This window comes from Neopsephotus bourkii, unplaced genomic scaffold (genome assembly GCF_033783945.1).
Source record: "Neopsephotus bourkii isolate Nb327-2 ecotype Australia unplaced genomic scaffold, CSIRO-AGI_Nbou_v1 NB_1821, whole genome shotgun sequence".
NCBI lineage: Eukaryota > Metazoa > Chordata > Aves > Psittaciformes > Psittacidae > Neopsephotus > Neopsephotus bourkii.
The window spans coordinates 61707-78665 of record NW_026902294.1 but is presented as its reverse complement, the minus strand read 5'-3'; the positions used below and the strand labels follow the sequence as shown (position 1 = coordinate 78665).

Here is a 16959-nt window from a genome sequence, read left to right as displayed (position 1 = left end):
TGTGATACTTCTAGAGCTTCTATGTCCCATGTGTTCAATAAGGATTTATTCCTAGGAGTTAAATGTAACCAGGTTGGGGTTACATTTACATGAAGGGTGGACCCTGTGTCTGTGCTCAGTGTGACAACACCATCATGCCTGGTTTGGGTTAGAAGGGAGCTTAAAGCTTCTCCAGTTCCAACCCCCTGCCACAGGCTGGGACAGCTTCCACTAGCCCACGTTGCTCAAGGCTCGTCCAGCCTCACTGTGTAACAACCATCATGCTTGATTTCGCTAATACTTCCTTGCATTTTCTCACATTATCCAGGTGCCAAGAGCTGCATTTGATGGCGTGACACGTAGCACCCACCGCCAGTGCCATCTGCCATGCGCCTTCAGTTCTCCTGCCCCAGAAGCAAATCACAGGCAGCTGATCCAGAGTGGGAATCACTCCTTGGTGGGGAAGGAATTGCGGGAGAGAGGCACCCGCGATGAGCAGGAGGACTCGGGTCTGGTGCTGCTCTTCCTTGGTGCTGAGATCCCCATTAACTGCCTGTGGGCCAGGCTCAGTGCTGACAGCTGCTCCAGTCTCTGCTGGATGATGTCATGGCACAGGGGAAGGCAGCATGGGCACTACTGGGCACTGCAGGGCACTACTCCTGAGCAAGTCACTGTCCAGTAGTTTCCCTTCTTCCTCTCCATGGATGCCCCAGAGCATACAGGGGTGTGCCACACTGTTGTTAAATCTGGCCTGATCCTTAAAGCCCTTCGGTGCTGCCACTTTAACTCCTGGTGCTGCAACCCCCCTGCACTGGTGACACCTTTTTCTCCTAATCTTAACTCCTCCATTTTTGTATAAAAGGCCGTTTTTCCCCTGCTGTAGCCTGGGGGGGGGGGGGGGGGGCGGTAAAAGCACCCCCCTGCTCCCCAGTTCCAGTAATGAATACTCATTTCAATCCCAATGGCCTCAGTTTACACCACAGCCCAAAGCAGAACAGGATCACACCATTACTTTACCCTTGAATTCAGCTGTTTTCTCCCCAAAACCCCTCTCCAGACCATGCAGCTGCCTGGAGCTTCTCCAGCTTTTTCCTCTCCTGCCCCTGTCAAGCACAGCCACAGGGAAGAAGGTTGAGCCTCACATTTGCCTTCCCCACTCCCTCCTCATCAGCCATTCCAGAGGCCACACACTGACTCCCAAAACTTTTCCCTGGGCTGCTCCAAAACTTCCACCTCACTTGGAGGTGAAAGTACATTTTGGGGCAGTTTTTGCCCAGCTGTCACTGACCTGACCCAGGTTTTTACCACCCTGAAAGGAAGCTCACTTTGAGGAAGCCTTGAAGTGAACATGCACTTCAACTCACAGAGGTGGACGCAGGTTTGCGGCACACACATGTTCAGGACTGTTTATCCCTCCTCCAGGTGCTTTTACTTATTTCAGCTCCTCAAACAAGATCAGAACCAAAGGGTAACCACCAAAAAGCTGAACAGGCCATTCCAGCTTCCCTTAACCCAACACCCAACAGAACAGCGTGGAAATAATTCCAAGTGTATGCCTTACCAGAATGCCACCAAACGTTCCCAAGAAATCACAGCAAACCCGTTACAGTTACAAGTAATTAAATTTATTAGACCTATATTTTTATAGTCAGTTTGGGCCAATTTACAGCTTTCCTGGAGAGAGTTTTTTTTTTTTTCTTCCCCACTTTTTGGTTTAGACACACACGCACACAAAAAGAAAAAAATAATAAACCCGAAACCACCAACACATCAACACCCCCTCCCCCCCGCCCGGCGCTCGGGGCCGGGCACGGTCACTCCCCCGGCTTGCAGGGGCCCTTCTCAGCGCGGAGCGCGTCCCGCTCCCGTTGCAGCCGCAGGTTTTCGGTTCTCAATCTGTCCACCTCCAGCTCCAGCTGCCGCACCCGCGCCGCCTCCGCCGCCTCCCCCCCGTGTTTTTTGCTTTCCATCCTTAGCCGGTTGTTCTCCTCTTCCATACGGGAAAGGCATTTCTCCAGCTCCAGGTATTCTTTCACCAGCTCCTGCTTGCTCATATTCTGCAGGCTCTCCACATGGTACCGCTCGTACGTCTCCGAGAAGTCCCTCTGCAGAAACTCGCTGCCGTCACCCCCCATCCCGTCGCTTCCCCCGTCCTCGTCAGCCGCCTCCTCCAGGAAATCCTCCTCGCTCGTGTCGTCCGCCTTGGCGGCCGCACGCCGCGGGTACAGCCCCGTTTTCAGATCGGGTTCCTCCTGGTCGTGGTCCTCCATCAGGAACTGCGTCGTGTTGTAGGGAGCCACCGGCTGCCCCTTGGCGAACATCTCAGCGCGCAGCCGGGAAGCGCGGAGGCTCTGCCGCTCGTCGAACTGCTGCTTCTCCTCCCAGCTCAACTTCGAATACGGCTTCCAGCGACGCTTCTTCTTCGACGGCCGCCGCCGGTGTTTCTTCTTCACCGGCCACTCCTCAGCTCGGCCCACCGCCGCCCGGTACCGCGGGCCCAGGCCAGGACGCGCCACTCCACCCGCCGCCGGCCCCTCCGCGCCTCCCGCTGCCGCCTCTTCCGCCCCGGGGGGCGGCAGCCGCTCGGCCTCGCCATCCTCCCCGCCGCCGCGTTGTGGCTCCGGCCGCAACTCGGGCTCGGAGCTGGGTTCCGGCTCGCCCTGGGGTTGCGGCTCGACCTCGGCAGGCACCGGCTCGGCGGCCACAGTGTTAGCCATCGCGCTCCGCTCCCTCGGGGACGGGCGCTACTCGAGCCACATGGGGCTGCCCCCCCCGGGCTCAGGCCGCCTGGGCCATGGCACGGGGCAGAGCCCCCAAGGATCGCCGCCGCCGGAGGCGGTCACCGGTCACGCAGGAGTTAACGCCGCTGGGCCCGCCCTCCCGCGCGCATGGCACGCGCCGCCGCCGCCGCCCCCCCTCCCCCCAACCACCGCTCTGCCGCTACCACCCGCCACAACCGCCGCCAGCGCCCGACTGGGCCCCCCCTCCCGCAGCCCCGCCTTAAATAGCCGCACGCGCCCCGCGCAGGCGCATTGCTTGCCCCGCCTCCGCTGCACGCCGGAGCCCTGCCCCCGCCGTGCGCCCGCCTCATCCACTAAGGGACCCCGCCACGGGGGCGGTGCCACTCGGAGCCAATCAGAGGGGGAGGAGGGCGGGCACAACGGCGGGGCCACACCCCCATGGCCTCTGCAGGAGGGGGACTGCGATTGGACTCGCTGGATGTCTCTCGCGAGCGGCTCCGCCAGTCCGAGCAGGGGGAGGGCGGGCCCGGGCCGTACCACGCGCGGAGGGGCGCTCCTGCGACCTTCAGGGCCGCGCCGAGGGCACCGTCCCCCTACCCCGCGGCGAGTCCGTGCGGCGGCCCGAAAGGAGTCCCGGCTCCGCGGAGGGGGCGCGGGGCCGTGCTGGGGCCTTCAGGGTCTGTGATAGCAGTGAGGGACCCGTGAGATCCGGAGGAGACGGGAGGCCGGAGGGGTGCGGCGGGGTGGGGAAAGCGGATGGATCCCTGTGCCGCGAGTGGGAGATGTAAACAAACGGCAAGAAAATAAGTCCCTCCTTAAAGGCACCGCGTCCCTTTTTTTGTTCAGGGGTGGTGCAGAGCTGCTCTCCCGGGTCATGGACCGACCGGCGGGGGGGGGGGGGGGGAGGCGGTGCTGCGAGGGCCGGCATCGGGATCGGGTCCCGGTTCTGCCACGCCTCCACGATGACGATGTGCACCCAACACGGCCCCTGGGGCTCCACGGACAGGGTGGCGTTTTGGGGATGCGTGGCTGGGGAAGGGGACCCAGGGCTGTGGGGACACTGGGGAAAACGAGGGTCAGCCGAGATAGAGACCTGCGACTGCAGTGGGCAGTACACGGGAGTCCATGGCCAAGGCGTGGGGGGCAGCACAATGAGGGGGTTCCTCTGCCCGTCCCGCCACATCGGCTGGGACCCCCCAGCAGTGGCAAAAGGCTCGCGGGCAGCAGCGAGCGAGCACCACCGATGGCACTGCCGGCACGAGGGGAGTACCACAGGTCCCCAGCACACCCTATACACCGCGGGCACAAGCTGCCCTCTGCCCCTCCGGGACCAGGAGAGGGGGAGTCCCCGGGCTGCAGGGTCCGGGACAGAGGCTGGTGCCGGTACCGGAGACGTCAGCCCTGGAGGAGAGGCCGGGGCCGGGCAGTGAGGGGCCAGGCAGCTGCGCTGTGCGCCTGCCCAGGGCCCGGTGGCACCCACCTCTCCCCGCAGCAGGGCAGCAGGCACCAGGGCTGAACTGAACAAGCAGCTTTAATTGAGGCAGGTTCAAATGTCCAAGCACTTCATGGAACCAGTCTCTGGGGACGGGGTAAGGGGCCATCCCCCTGATGCCCACCCAGCGCCACGGCTAAGGTCCGGTAGGCAGTCGGACAGTCTGTGTGCAGCAATGATGAGATCCCGGGGGATCCCACCTGAGGCACGTTATGATCCCACACCCCACTCCCTGTGGATGCCGGTGCCGGCAGTGCTGGTGAGGCCCTGAGCGTGACAGTTGGGATTGGTGGAGCACAGTGGCTGCTGTCCCTCGGGGGCAGGGTCCCAGCCTGCAGGCGGCCCGGGGCTGTGCCAGGCGATGCCTTTACCGATTGCGTGGTGCTTCCCTGGCTCAGCAAAGCAGGATGAGGAGGGAGGGTGCTGGCACCCCGGCAGGGCTGTCCTGCACCCCACTCGGGGCCAGTGATGGCAGTGGGAATACAATGGTCACCTCTTCCTGTCCTGCCAGCGGTGCAGCAGCCACTGGGTGACGAAGGGCCAGGTGACGAGGAAGAGTAGGGTGTGTGGGGAAACGGTCAGGGGCCACGGGGATGGTGCCTGGCGAGGGGACAGAGAGAGGCAGGGTGGAAAGGGAGGCAAAGGTGTCACCAAACATCTCCCAGCCCTCTGCCAAAAGGCAGGTGATAGCAGGCCCCTGGCACTGCCTGGCCCTCCTTGTCACATCCATTCCCCTGTGCACATCTGGCACTAACACGATTGGCCCCAGTGCCCAGGCACTGGGGACATGTCCCCAGGGATGTCACCTGCTCCCCAGCTGATGGACCCTTCCCTGACCTGTCCCCCCCATCGCATCCCCTACCTCCAACTCACCTGCAAAGCAAGCAGCTGTCTGGGCTCAGTCCCAGCTGCATCCCCCTGCAAGACAAGTGATGGTTTAGGGGGGGCAGGTGAGGCTGAGAACCCCCTTCCAGCCCCAACATGAGAGGTGGGAACAGGCCAAAGCCAGTCCACTCTGGGCTGCTACAAGGGACCTGATGGTGCAGCTAGGCTGGGACCCCAGGGACAATGGAAATGATGGGGGCAGTTGTTCGCTGCCTGTACCTTGGGGCATATCAAGCAGCACCAGCCTCTGCCCCACCAGGTTGTGTCCCTGAAGCCTGAGGTTTAGACACTCTTGTGGCACCCAGGGCTGCCTGTTTAGGGACAGGCACCCATTTTGGCTCCACCACCCAGTGTTGGTGTGCAGCAGCTCCCCACGTGTCATGGCACGCACCTGAGAGGAGGTGAGTATCTCCAGCTCACTCAGGCGCTCCAACACTTGCTGCATGTCATCCTGCAGGGCTTGCACTGTGCTGGCCACACAGGCATCCAGCTCCACCACCAGCCTCCGGCTGAGCTCAGGGGTGCTCTCAGTGTCCTGCTTCCCCCCAGCCAGACAGAGACCTGTGGGGTACAGACAGGCACTGCTCAGCGGTGGTGGGGCAGGGACAGTGTGTGCAGGCTGAGCGCCCCTAGGACCCCCAGGCACATGCTGTGTGCCATCACCCAACATAAGCAACAGATAATAGAATTACAGATTGGTTTGGGTTGAAGGGACCTTAGGATCATCCATTTCCAACCCCCTGCCATGGGCAGGGACACCTCACACTAGACCATGTTGACCAAGGCCCTGTCCAACTTGGCCTTGGACACTGCTAGGATCATGTCAGGCTGCCTGCACGCTGCCAGGCAGACAGAGCAGACAGCTCCCAGCCCAGCCCTGCTGTGCACATCCCCATCTACCAGTCAGCTCTAGGCCTGTCCCCAGGCCATCATGTCCCCCTCAGTGTGGTGGTGGTGGCAGCAGGTGATCTCCAGCCCAGTGGTGCATGTGGGCCATGCTTCACCCAGCGAAGGCAGGATGCCAAATGCTGCATTGCTGCCTCCCTGCCAGGCTCCAAACCAGCCTGGCTGCACTCTGGCAAACACCCGATAACCCATGCTATGAGCAGGACACCAGCAGGGGCTTGTGCCAGCCCCACACAAACACCAGCACCCCAGGGACAGCCCAGCCTGACTCTGTCAGTCTTGGTACAAGTGAACTCCCATGGTCAAGCAGCTCAGGAGGGTCTGCACAAACATTAATGGGGGCGAGATAATGGTGAGAGGGGTGGGCTATATGCAGGTGAGGTTTCAACACCACCTCTGCTGTCCCCTGGTAAGGGTGGCAATGACGTCCTGGAGCAGAAAGACTCCAGGGTGTGTCTGGGGACAGCTGCAGAGCTTGGCAGAAGGCTCTTTGTCCCTCTCCACAGAAGTGTGTGGGACCTGGTTGTCCCCAGACATAAGCAGCAGCAGCGGGTGGCATTTGGTGAGTGGTACCAAAGGAGCAGGGTATCCCCAGGACCAGTGCTTCCAGGAATACAGCCCAACATCACCCAGTCCCATCGCAGAAAAGTTGGTGGGTGCCCACCAGGGACCACAGGCAGGAGCTGGGCACAGGCAGGCAGGGCTCTGTGCAACCTGAATGTTGCTACGGAGGAGCCAGCAGAGCATCCTCCAAAACAGCAGCACAGGGGATGTGTCCTACAGTGATAACAATAACAAACTGCTTGAAGGCCAACGGATGAAGAGACAGGATGCTCAGGACTTCTTGCAGCTACTGAACAACCCACCCCTGGGCACTGGAGCCAAGGTCTGTGCCCTGTTGGGGCCTCATTTCTCTGCTCCACCCCAAACAGCTCCTGAAGTCTGACCCTGCTGGCTGGGAGGTAGGGAGGGAGCCGTGAAGGAGCTGCACCCACCTCTCTTGGAGCCAGTGCTGCTGCTCCCCTCTAGTCTTCTGCCTTCACCCTGCTCCCCTTGCCCAGCACCGGGGGGGGTAAGGGGCTCAGGCCCAGCCTGGCCACTGTTCAGGCAGAGCACCAGAGGCTGCCCAGCCTGCACAGGGGAGAGAAGAGCCCTGAGCCTCCCATTCCCCTCTCTGGGGGCTACGGGGCACAGAAATTGATGCCAGGGCAGTGGTGGTACCTCCCACCATGCCCCATAGCAGCAGTTCTGGTGGTGAAGGGTGTGTGTGTGTGGTGTGAGTGAAGCCAAATCTCACTGGCAACACCAGTCAGTGTCTGATTTGGGAGGTGACAGAGCTCTGGAGCAGCAAATTGAGGCATCTGGGCTTCAGGTGGCACAAGCGCTCCAGGGAGAAGCCAGGCAGCTGGGCGGCTCCCTCCCTCCTGCCCACAGAATCCACTTAGCCTCCTCACAGCACCTCGAGTGCTGAATGCTGCTGGTGTTGGCCAAGCTTCCTGGTAGCAGGGAGCAAGCGGCAGGGGTGCAAGCAAGGTGCAAGGTGCCCACACCAGCCTTGCTTGTGGTTACTGCCCTCAGTCAGCCCTAGCAGTCCACCAGTGCCACACTGGAGCCTCACTGCAGGAACAAGGGTTGCTGTGAGTGGTGCTGGGTCACACTGATGGCTCCTCAACCTCCCCTCAGTGATAGAGATGAGGTTTCAAGAGGGGCACAAAGCACAGAGGGAGCAGTCATGTGGCCCCATAGGTTTTGGGAGTCTCACAAGCCCTGCAGGATGGAGGTGCCAAGCAGTGGCATGGCAGTGGCATGGCAGTGGGCAGAGGTGGGGGAGCAGACAACAGAGATCTGCCTGTGGAGTACAGGCAGGGCAGGGCAGGGAGCAGAGGTTGTGCTGGACTCCAGCGCTTCCCAGCTCTCCATTACCTGCTCAGACTCCATCTGCTCCACGGTATCGCAGTACACATCACCCTCAGAGTCACTGGTCGCCTGGGTGCCCTCCAGTGCGGTGGCAGGAGCCAGCACCCCTCCTGGAAGGGAAGCACATGGCTCAGATGAGGGCACAGCAGTGGTTTGGCTGTGTCCAAAGGGCAGCTGAAGCTCAGTGCAGCCGCAAGGCAACAGGTCCACAAGCAGGCAAGAGGGCAGCATCTGCATGCACAAGGTGAGGCAGGAGCATGACACTGAGGCAGAGGAGGAAGGAACTGCCTCTGTTACTACCACCTGGATCATGGCCATGACTCCAAGGACCCAATTCTCCCTCCTCCTGCCCACGGTGTCTCAGAGCCCTGCTTGTGGCACGCACATCCCAACACAGTGTCACTTTAGGGTGGGCTCCTCTGCCCACATGTGGCTCCTGCCTTGGGAAAGGGCTGCCAAAACCCTGGCACAAGGGTGAGCCCATCCAGCAGGATCCAGGGCCCTGGCTGCTCTGGCAGGGAGCAGGTACCATTCCCACATCCCCTCTGGGAACCTGGACCTTCCAGGGCAACATTTTCCCAGTCCATGGGGAAACACCCTTGCCTTCTCACTGGAGCTTAGCAGAATCAGGCCCCTCTACACAGGTAAGAGCAATACAGAGTCAAACCAACATGCCCAGGGTTACCCCGGCAACAAGAACAACACCAAGAGCAGGACCTATGAACACCTCCAGCTCGCTGTGACTTGAGTAATGCCTGAAACACTGGTGGTGTTGGACCAGAGGAGCATGAAGCCAAGACCCCTGTGGGCAGAGGGAGGCCAGTGATTTCTCGACGGGTCTCTGCTGGGTGCTTGCCACAGGGAGACCAACCTGGCGTATGCTGCTCGTTCTGCTGCTCTCTGGGCAAGGCATCTTCTTGGTGCTCTGCAGCCAGGCTGCTTGCTGGGTCATCCTGGCTGGGCTCTGCAGAGGGGAAGGGCAGAGGGGAGTTAAAGCCTTCTGGGTGACCCTTGAGCACAGGCTCTCTGTGACCCTGCCAGCATGGCTGGAGGACACATGGATGTGGGGACACCCTCCAGGCCAGGAGCCTCTGGAGACATGCAGCAGCTGGCAGAGACAGAGAGAGACTGGCTCTGTTTGCCAGCAGCCCAGAAATCAAAGTGAGCTCCAACAGTCAGCAAGGTCTACCCCATCTCACCCTGCTGTGGTCATCTGAGTCCCCACAGCAGCAGGCAGAGGGACCTGACCAACAGCTGGGTGAACACCAACAGGTGACAGCCACTGTCCTTGTCCCCTAGCAGGGCACACAGCACACCACGGTAAAAGAGTTTAACACAAGAAGCTTTGGCACATGCCACCATCAAGGGCTTCCAGCAGGCAGCAGTACCAGCTTCTGCCTAGGGCAACTCCCTGCCTGGGATCCAGCTCTCCCTTCCCACCTTAAGCCCAGCCCCATTTCCACACCCAGGACTTTGCTGCCTGCTCCGGGCCAGGCAGGTACCTGGTAATGCTGCTCTGCCTGCACATCTCCACTATTCTCAACCTGCCATTCCCATCACATCAGGCCTGTGCCCGAGGGACTCTCCTAAGAGCCCAGCCCAGGCAAGGAGCCCCTCAGGGAACATGGGCAGCTCCCACTCAGCAGAGGACTTAGGACCACGGCTGCTCAGCTCAGGGACTGTCTCTGTTCCCAAATTCCTCCTTAGTGTGCACTGGGATCCACAGACGTGGGTGGCTGCAGGCGTGGTCCCATCACCTCACACATCACTGCCAGGAGGAGCCTGGCTCTAGCACCAGCACCCTATGCCCACAGGGCTGATGGAAAAGCACTAGGCCCGTGTGTGATAGGCCTCATCACTGATTCCCAGCTGCCTGAGTCCTGGCCTATGTATAACAAGACACTGGTAAATGCTCTGCTGACTGGAGAGCCATTAGGACCCTGAACCACTCGTAATTTGGCTTCCAAGTGCCACTTCATGGCTTGTGGACTTTGTAACTAAACAAAACCAAACCTGCTCAGACTCCCAGTGTACAGCACCTCTGTCTCTCAAAAGTTCTGCAGCTGCTGAGGGCCCCTGCTCTGCTGTCACCTGTTGCAGTGTCTAAAATCTCCTTTCTCCTCTAGATTATAGGTAACAAAAGCTGCAACCATACAAAGTCATGAGGTGAGTTTGAGAACCTTTAACACCAATCACTCAACAGCTTAAGAAGTTCAGTGGTTTAAACCACCATTACAGGCTCCTCCAGCTCATTGGCTCCACAGATGCTACCAGCTTTAAGTTTAAGCAATAGTGTTATTTATAAGTGACACTGGGAGAGGATGACACTCCCAAGTGGGTAACGACCAGGAGTTAAGACAGAGGTTTTAGATTCCAGAGAAAAAAGTAAGACTGTTTGCCTTTTAAAAGGATTCAGCATCAAAATAGAGAACAAAAGCACCTGGGTACCACAGGAAGGAGCAGCCACCCTAAGGCCAAGCCTTACAGCATCCCTGTTGGATGCAGGGGGTAGCACTAGCTGTCAGACACACAAGAGATGCCTGGGGAGAGGCAAGGAGCGAGTGTAGTTGTCAGCACTCTTCCAACATTAGCAAAGCACTGACAGTTTACACACCAACTGCAAATATACCCTGAAAGCTCATCTGCTGCTGAGCTCATCTACTGGAGATGGGGCACAGCCAAACCCTGAGGCATGTGACCAGTAGGTTCACTCCATGGTAGCCAACACCATTCTGAAACACCACATCCAGCCCTTCGCTCCCTTGGGTGCTTCTCACAAATCAGATACACTGAGGACTGCCGCACTCCAAGGGTTGGACAGGTCCCCAGACACCTCCCAGCATGAGGCAGCTGGCACAGGCATGGAAATTGCTGGGAAGGACTCTTCTGTAGGACAAGGCAGCCCCAGCAGTCCTGTTTCTCAACCCCAGTTTCTCCACATCCCCTCTGCTGCTAAAACCGGCTGGCCTATTTAAGTGTTTACATCAGATGACCAGACGCCCTGTACACAGCCCACCCTACCTGGAGGTGGGCCAGTGCCAAGAGAAAGCACAGCCTCCCTGCTGCAATGCTTCGTGGGAGCTGATCCCCTGCACTGCTGCGTACAGAGACTGTACAATGCTAAGGGGCATTTGGAAGCCAGATCTTAAGTTGTCGCCTCAAAGTTTTGTGGAGAGAAAGCCCAGACTGAAGAGACCATGTCACTTGAAAAGCCACGTGGTTGGTGGTGACCAAATAAGCACCTCAGGAGCAGTTGTGCCACAGCAGGGGAGTCAATGGGACGTGGCACATCCATCCTGTGTCCCCCTCAAGGAACAGGATGAGCACAGCCCAGAGGTGATGGCCATATCGGTGCAGAAGCAGTGAACAGCAGGAGCAATGTGCCACGAGAGGAGTATGGCACAGAGGTGAAGGATGTGCTGGAATCAAGCGGGGCACAGTGGCTCCCACTCACCCCCTTTCCTCTTGAAGAAGGCCTCAGGGGGCCGGGGCATGTCATGGATCACCTCATAGAGCGGCTCGAAGTACCTGAACATCTCCTCTGTTGTCTCATCCATAGGAACTGTATCAATGACCTGGGGAGAGGCAGACGCAGCTTGGAACGGGCACCCCTGAGCACCCAACCCCAGCCACTATATCCCCCTCCCTGTTACCTTCTGGGCCACCTTCTTCATCTCAACCACGTAAGCCTCCATTGCCTCCTCTTTGGACATCCTCCCCAGGCTGTTCCAGGCATCCCTGCGGAGCAACAGCGGCCGTGAGACAGGGAGGAGCGGGCAGAGCCGCGTCCGAACCGGGACACGCCCTAGCGCCGTTGGCCTTACCACTTGTACCGGCCGATGGGGTCCCAGAAGCCGGGCCTCGGGCCCTCGCAGCGCCCCGCCGTCGCCTGCTTGTAGTAGCTGTAGAAACGCAGCATCTCCTCGTAGGAGGGTCGGTACGAGCCTGCGACGCGACACGGCCTCAGCAGAGCCGGGAGTGGGCTCCAGGGTTGGGGCTGCTGCAGCTGCTGCTCCCCTGTCCCAGCCCCGTTACCGGCCCCTACTCACCGCTCCGGGGGAGCCCTTGGATAACCTGAACGGCGGCGAGGAACTGCGCCCGGCAGCCAGCGTCTTCCATGGCGCCGGCACCGCTACAGGCCCCGTGTGTGTACCTTCTCCGTGAGGGGAGAGCACGGGAGCCAATCAGCCCCTGCCTTCCATCGGCCCGCTCCGCGTTGCTACCAATCAACGCGCCGCTTCCGAAACGGGCCGCTCTGCCCCTTTCCTTCTCCTTCCCTCCCGGCTCACAGAGGCCAGTGATGCGCCCGCACCCCCTGCTGGATGGATGGCGAACGTGCCGCTGACCGGGGAGAGAGGGCCGGGTCCGCCGCGGCGCCCCCTGGCGGGCTTCGTTAAGAGCTGCAGCGTAGCGGGGAGTGCGCTGAGACCGAACAGTGAGTGCACCGGGACAGCGAGTGCCCTGGGACAGCGACTGCACCGGGACAGTGAATGCACCAGAGTAGGGCACCAGGTCAGTCCATCGGAATAGTGACCCTGGGCAAAGGAGCAGTATACCGGGACAGTGGGTGCACCAGGACTGGGACAGTGCATTGGGACAAGTGAGTGTACTGAGACAGTGCACGAAGATAGTGAGTGGCACCAGGACAGCACACCAGGACAGCGCCGGGACAGTGGTGCAATGCACATGGACAGTGCACCGGTGCAGTGCTCCAGGAGAGTGCAATGAGACAGTGCACAGGGATAGTGCTCCAGTATACCGGGATAGTAAACAGTGCACTGGGACAGGATAGTGCGCCAGTGCAACAGGATAGTGAACCTGTGCACTGTTCCAGTGCACAGGGGCAGTGTAATGGGATAATGCACTGGGACAGTGCACCAAGGCAATGCACCAGGACAGTGCATAGGAACAGCACACTTCCAAACCAAAAAAATCCCATGGTTCTGTGACAATCATCCAGGAAACTGGGGCCATGCATGGGGACATTGGGACCACATGCTATAACATCAGGACAATGCATTAGGACAATGCATCAGGCACGGGGACAGTCACTGGGGCTGCATAGTGAGGATCCTGGGGGAATGCACTGGAGTACTGGACATTGCATTGGGACATGGGTGACATGGGAACCATGGGTGATCTGAGGTACGAGGTGCTCTGAGGATGTGGGATGTTATGGTGTTCCCAGGACACCACCCTAATCCAGACTCACCCAGTGCTGGATGCTGGGATGGTGATGCAAAGCATCTTTCAGCAGCCCCATGTCATGCTTCATCAACATCCCACACTCCTGTTTTCCTGCATTTGGGGGAATTTCCTTTATTCCCACATCACAAATTCCAAATCCAAGTAGGGGGACATTCCTTCCCAAACCCCCTAATTCCCATCCCATAGCCCCTGGGGCAACGTTTTCTATACATAGAGAATGACTTTAGGAACGCGGTGCAGCTGAGTGTGCTAAGTGGACCACAAAGTGATGGCGTAGGTGGACTGAAGAGAACAAACAGACGTTTCTTCTTCATGGACTGTCTAGAACAGGATGCTATGAGAGCAGAAGATGTCTTGTGATTAACCGCAATATAAACATAGGAAAATGTAGCCTGCACTATTTGATTAAGAGTGGTGATTGCTCAAGAGATAGCAGAACTTGCTAATCTAAGGCAAATGTTAGCTAGAGGCAATAGCAAGGAAGTGGTGGTTGAAAATGGTGATTGGGTGACCTTTACATGAAAGTATGTGTGGCAGTCTTTAATTGGTTATGTGCTGTAATGTCCTTGAAAGACTAAAGTATATAGTCATGTGGTGTGTGCTAAATAAACAATTCTGTACCTCCATTCTCAGAGTCTGTGTCTCCATACACCACAAATGGCACCCAAACAGGGAAATGAAGATGTGAAGAGAATTGCAGACTGAAGGTAGCTGCAGAGGCCTGGTGATGTACCCCATTTGGCTGCATGGAGGGAACAAGCTGAAGCAGAGGATCCTCGTAAGATTCATCACCAGTCGCTGGACAGCTAAGGTGAGCAGCCATGGGTAGATAGCCTGAGGTACTGATTGTAAATATGGGTCAAGGCGCAACAAAGGAGCAACACCTCCATAAAAATTTGCTTCAGTGCATTCTGCAAAGACAGGACTTGAAGGTAGCCCAGCTAGACTTAGTTAGACTATTGATCTGGATCAGAGATCATTGCCCCTGGTTTCCACCAACCAGCTCTTATGATTTGACTCTGTTGCAGTGAGTGGGAGAAGAGTTGCAGACAGCCCAGACAGCGAAGCCTGACTCCTTAATCGGACATCTACTGACTTGGCACTTGGTTTATTCAGCCTTGTGAGCTTTGCAGCCAGCGGAGCAGGTGTTGCAGAATGCGTCAGGTTCTAAGCCTGATACGGCAGAAGTGGCAGAGGGGCTGCAGTCTTTTGAACTGCTTGGCCCTGACGCAGGCCCAGCTTCCCCACTGGTGGAAAATTCTGATGAATCGTAGGATCCCTTTGATCCTGGACTGATTGACCCAGGGACAGAACCTGATGTATCACAGTATCACAGTATGTTAGAGATTGGAAGGGACCTCAAAAGATCACCTAGTCCAGTCCCCCTGCCGGAGCAGGAGCACCTAGATAAGGTTACACAGGAACGTGTCCAGGCGGGTTCTGAATGTTTCCAGAGAAGGAGACTCCACAACCTTCCTGGGATACCCACCACTGACACCTGTGAAAGTTTTGGCTGCTATGGCCCCCACTGCTGATGAAATCCTGCAACAGCAATGTAAATGCTTGTCCCAGTCCTCCGTGGCACGACCACCGCCAGCTGCCCCTCTGCTGTAATGGGAAAAGGAACATGGTGCTGGTCTCTTGAACAAATGTAGAGAGGAGGCATTACAGCACGGTGAACTGCAGCTTCTGCAAGCCATGCCAGCCATCTGCAGACCCAATCAAATTCCTGAGTTTGGACACTGGTGATGTGGTGAAAGAAGTGCAGAAATCTGTGAAAGAATATGGTTTGCAAGAATCTTGATGAATTTGCTGCAAGCCATAGGAGAATTGTACACCGTGACTTCCTTAGACTGGAAATCTCTTCCGCGCCTTGTACTGTCGGCAGCACAATACTCAGTATAGCCAACTGAATATCATGATTGGGTAGTAGCACAATCAATGGATAATCTAAAGAATGGTGTGGCATTTGGGCAGGCAAAGTTGTTGGGGGAGCGCCAGTATGCAACAGGGGCAGCTCAAGTGGCTTTAAACCGTGATGTTTTTAGCCAAGCAGCAGATCTTGCCATTGGGGTGCTCCGTAGGCTGCCAGATCTGAGTGAAAGGGAGATCTTTTTTGCAACAGTCCAACAAGGGGCACAAGAACCCTATGTGCAATTCTTTTGATTGGTTGCAAACAGCCATACAGTGGCAGATTGATTCCCCTGAGGCAGCCAACTTGTTATTTTTTCAACTTGCCATTGAAAATGCTAATGCCGACTGTAAGCGAGCAATAGCTCCATTACAGAATCAAGTTAAAACTGTGGCTGATCTCATAAAAGCCTGTCAGAATGTTGGGTCAGAGCAGCATAAAGCTGAGCTGTTGGCAGCGGCTCTAACCCAGCAGCTGACTGTTGCTAAGGCAGCAGTGGAATGTTTTCTCTGTGGACAGGAGGGAATTATCAAGAAGGACTGCCCCCCATCAGAATGGAAGAGGTAGGAGTTTAAGAGGTGGAGCTCAGGCCAGAACTCCCACTCAACTCTGTCCTCGATGCCAAAAGGGATATCACTGGGGCAACCAGTGTCACTCAAGCTTTGACAAATTTGGTAATACTCTGCCAGACCAGGAAACAGCCGGAGGGGCACAAGGTCTGGTGCCCCAAGAGCAACCAACAGGGCCAGCTGGCAGAGCCCACAACCCCACAGCTTGGGTAGCCAGTCTGCAAGATAATGTGTCCCAAATGGAATGCAGTCTGGGACCATTATCATGCCACAACAGGAAGTGCTGGGTTGGACCTGGCTACAAGCCAGTGTACAACAATCATAGATCAGAGTGTATGTTTGATACCCACAGGAGTGTTTGGGCCATTGCCTGATGGTCTGTTCACCTTGCTAATTGGTAGATTCTTCAGCTCCAGAGCAGGCTTGTTCATTCTCCCAGAGGTGATCGACTCAGATTACACAGGGGAAATTAAAATTATGGCATGGACACCTACACCCCCCTGTACAGTGCCTGCTGGGGAATGTATTGTGCAATTAATCTTACTTCCTCACAGTTCATCCAACACCAGCACCCCATTCCTCCAGTATAGATCAGTCCTAGTGTGACCCCCATTCTCCCAGTATAACCCATCACAGCCCCAGTATGACCCCCTTTCCCCAGTATAGCCCAGCCCAGCACAAATATCACCCCTGTTCCCCCAATCTGCCCCAGTCCCCTTATACCCCAGTGCAGGATGGCAGCTAAGCTGGGGCAAGGGTGAGTGCTCTGGTGAGTCAAACTGGTCCCTCCATCTGGGGTGGCTCTGGTGGCCAGGGTGGCCATGGTAGCAACACCACCTCCCATCCGTAGGCTTCAATCTGCACTGAGACGAGATGCTGAGCTTCGAGCTGCGGGCACCCGACCTGGAGCTGCTGCGCTTCATGGAGGGCCACAACAGTACCTCCTGCAATGACTTCATGGGGCAGTCCACCCTGCTCATGGCCAACCTGCAGGAAAGTGAGTGCCTTCCTTCTGCCCCCTGGAGGTGGGGACAGGCCCCTGCCACCCGCTCAGCCCCTGCCTTTGTCCCCAGGGTATTGGCACATCCATCTACTCTGCAAGGACAGCATGTCCCTGTCCCCCGCCACACTCTTCGTTCACATTCGGTGTAAGAGCCTGTGAGATCCCAGCTGGAGGGACATTGTGTCCCTGTGTAGGGGACAAACTGCTCCTCCATGGGGTGGGCACCATCCTGTGCTACAGACATCTAACTTCCTGTATGGGGACAGCCATACACCTGGGGGTGTCACTTGTCTGGCGTGGGGACACAGCAGGTAGGGAACTCCCTCCATACCCCGTGTTGCCACCGC

At 57.6% G+C, this 16959-nt stretch overlaps 2 protein-coding genes across 3 annotated transcripts; both read right to left on the bottom strand.

The window, feature by feature from the left end:
- Positions 1–1582: 1582 nt before the first annotated feature.
- Positions 1583–2696, bottom strand: HEXIM1 (HEXIM P-TEFb complex subunit 1). The gene has a single exon (XM_061343090.1). The coding sequence runs from the start codon at positions 2694–2696 to the stop codon at positions 1794–1796; it is 903 nt and encodes a 300-aa protein (XP_061199074.1). The 3' UTR covers positions 1583–1793.
- A 1537-nt stretch (positions 2697–4233) lies between these two features.
- On the bottom strand, positions 4234–12058 carry ACBD4 (acyl-CoA binding domain containing 4). Of its 2 annotated transcripts, XM_061343206.1 has the most exons (10): positions 11970–12058; positions 11745–11865; positions 11574–11658; positions 11375–11495; positions 8792–8884; positions 7927–8030; positions 6999–7134; positions 5489–5658; positions 5086–5130; positions 4234–4812 (listed from the first exon to the last, which is right to left on the bottom strand). In XM_061343206.1, the coding sequence occupies exons 1-10, from the start codon at positions 12037–12039 to the stop codon at positions 4702–4704; spliced, it is 1056 nt and encodes a 351-aa protein (XP_061199190.1). In that variant the 5' UTR covers positions 12040–12058; the 3' UTR covers positions 4234–4701. The 2 variants fall into 2 exon arrangements, with proteins under 2 accessions (XP_061199190.1, XP_061199189.1); XM_061343205.1 differs by lacking the exon at positions 11375–11495 and having other exon boundaries at positions 7927–8151.
- Positions 12059–16959: the final 4901 nt, after the last annotated feature.

Bases quoted from the DNA above. Each gene is read 5' to 3' on its own strand.
- HEXIM1 (XM_061343090.1), bottom strand. From the start codon at position 2,696: ATGGCTAACACTGTGGCCGCCGAGCCGGTGCCTGCCGAGGTCGAGCCG.
- ACBD4 (XM_061343206.1), bottom strand. From the start codon at position 12,039: ATGGAAGACGCTGGCTGCCGGGCGCAGTTCCTCGCCGCCGTTCAGGTT. The intron at 8,885-11,374 runs GTGAGTGGGAGC...TCCCCTCTGCAG, and splicing joins CTTCTTCAAGAGGAAAGGGG to AGCCCAGCCAGGATGACCCA. The intron at 5,659-6,998 runs GTGGGTGCAGCT...TGTACCCCACAG, and splicing joins CAGCACTGGCTCCAAGAGAG to GTCTCTGTCTGGCTGGGGGG.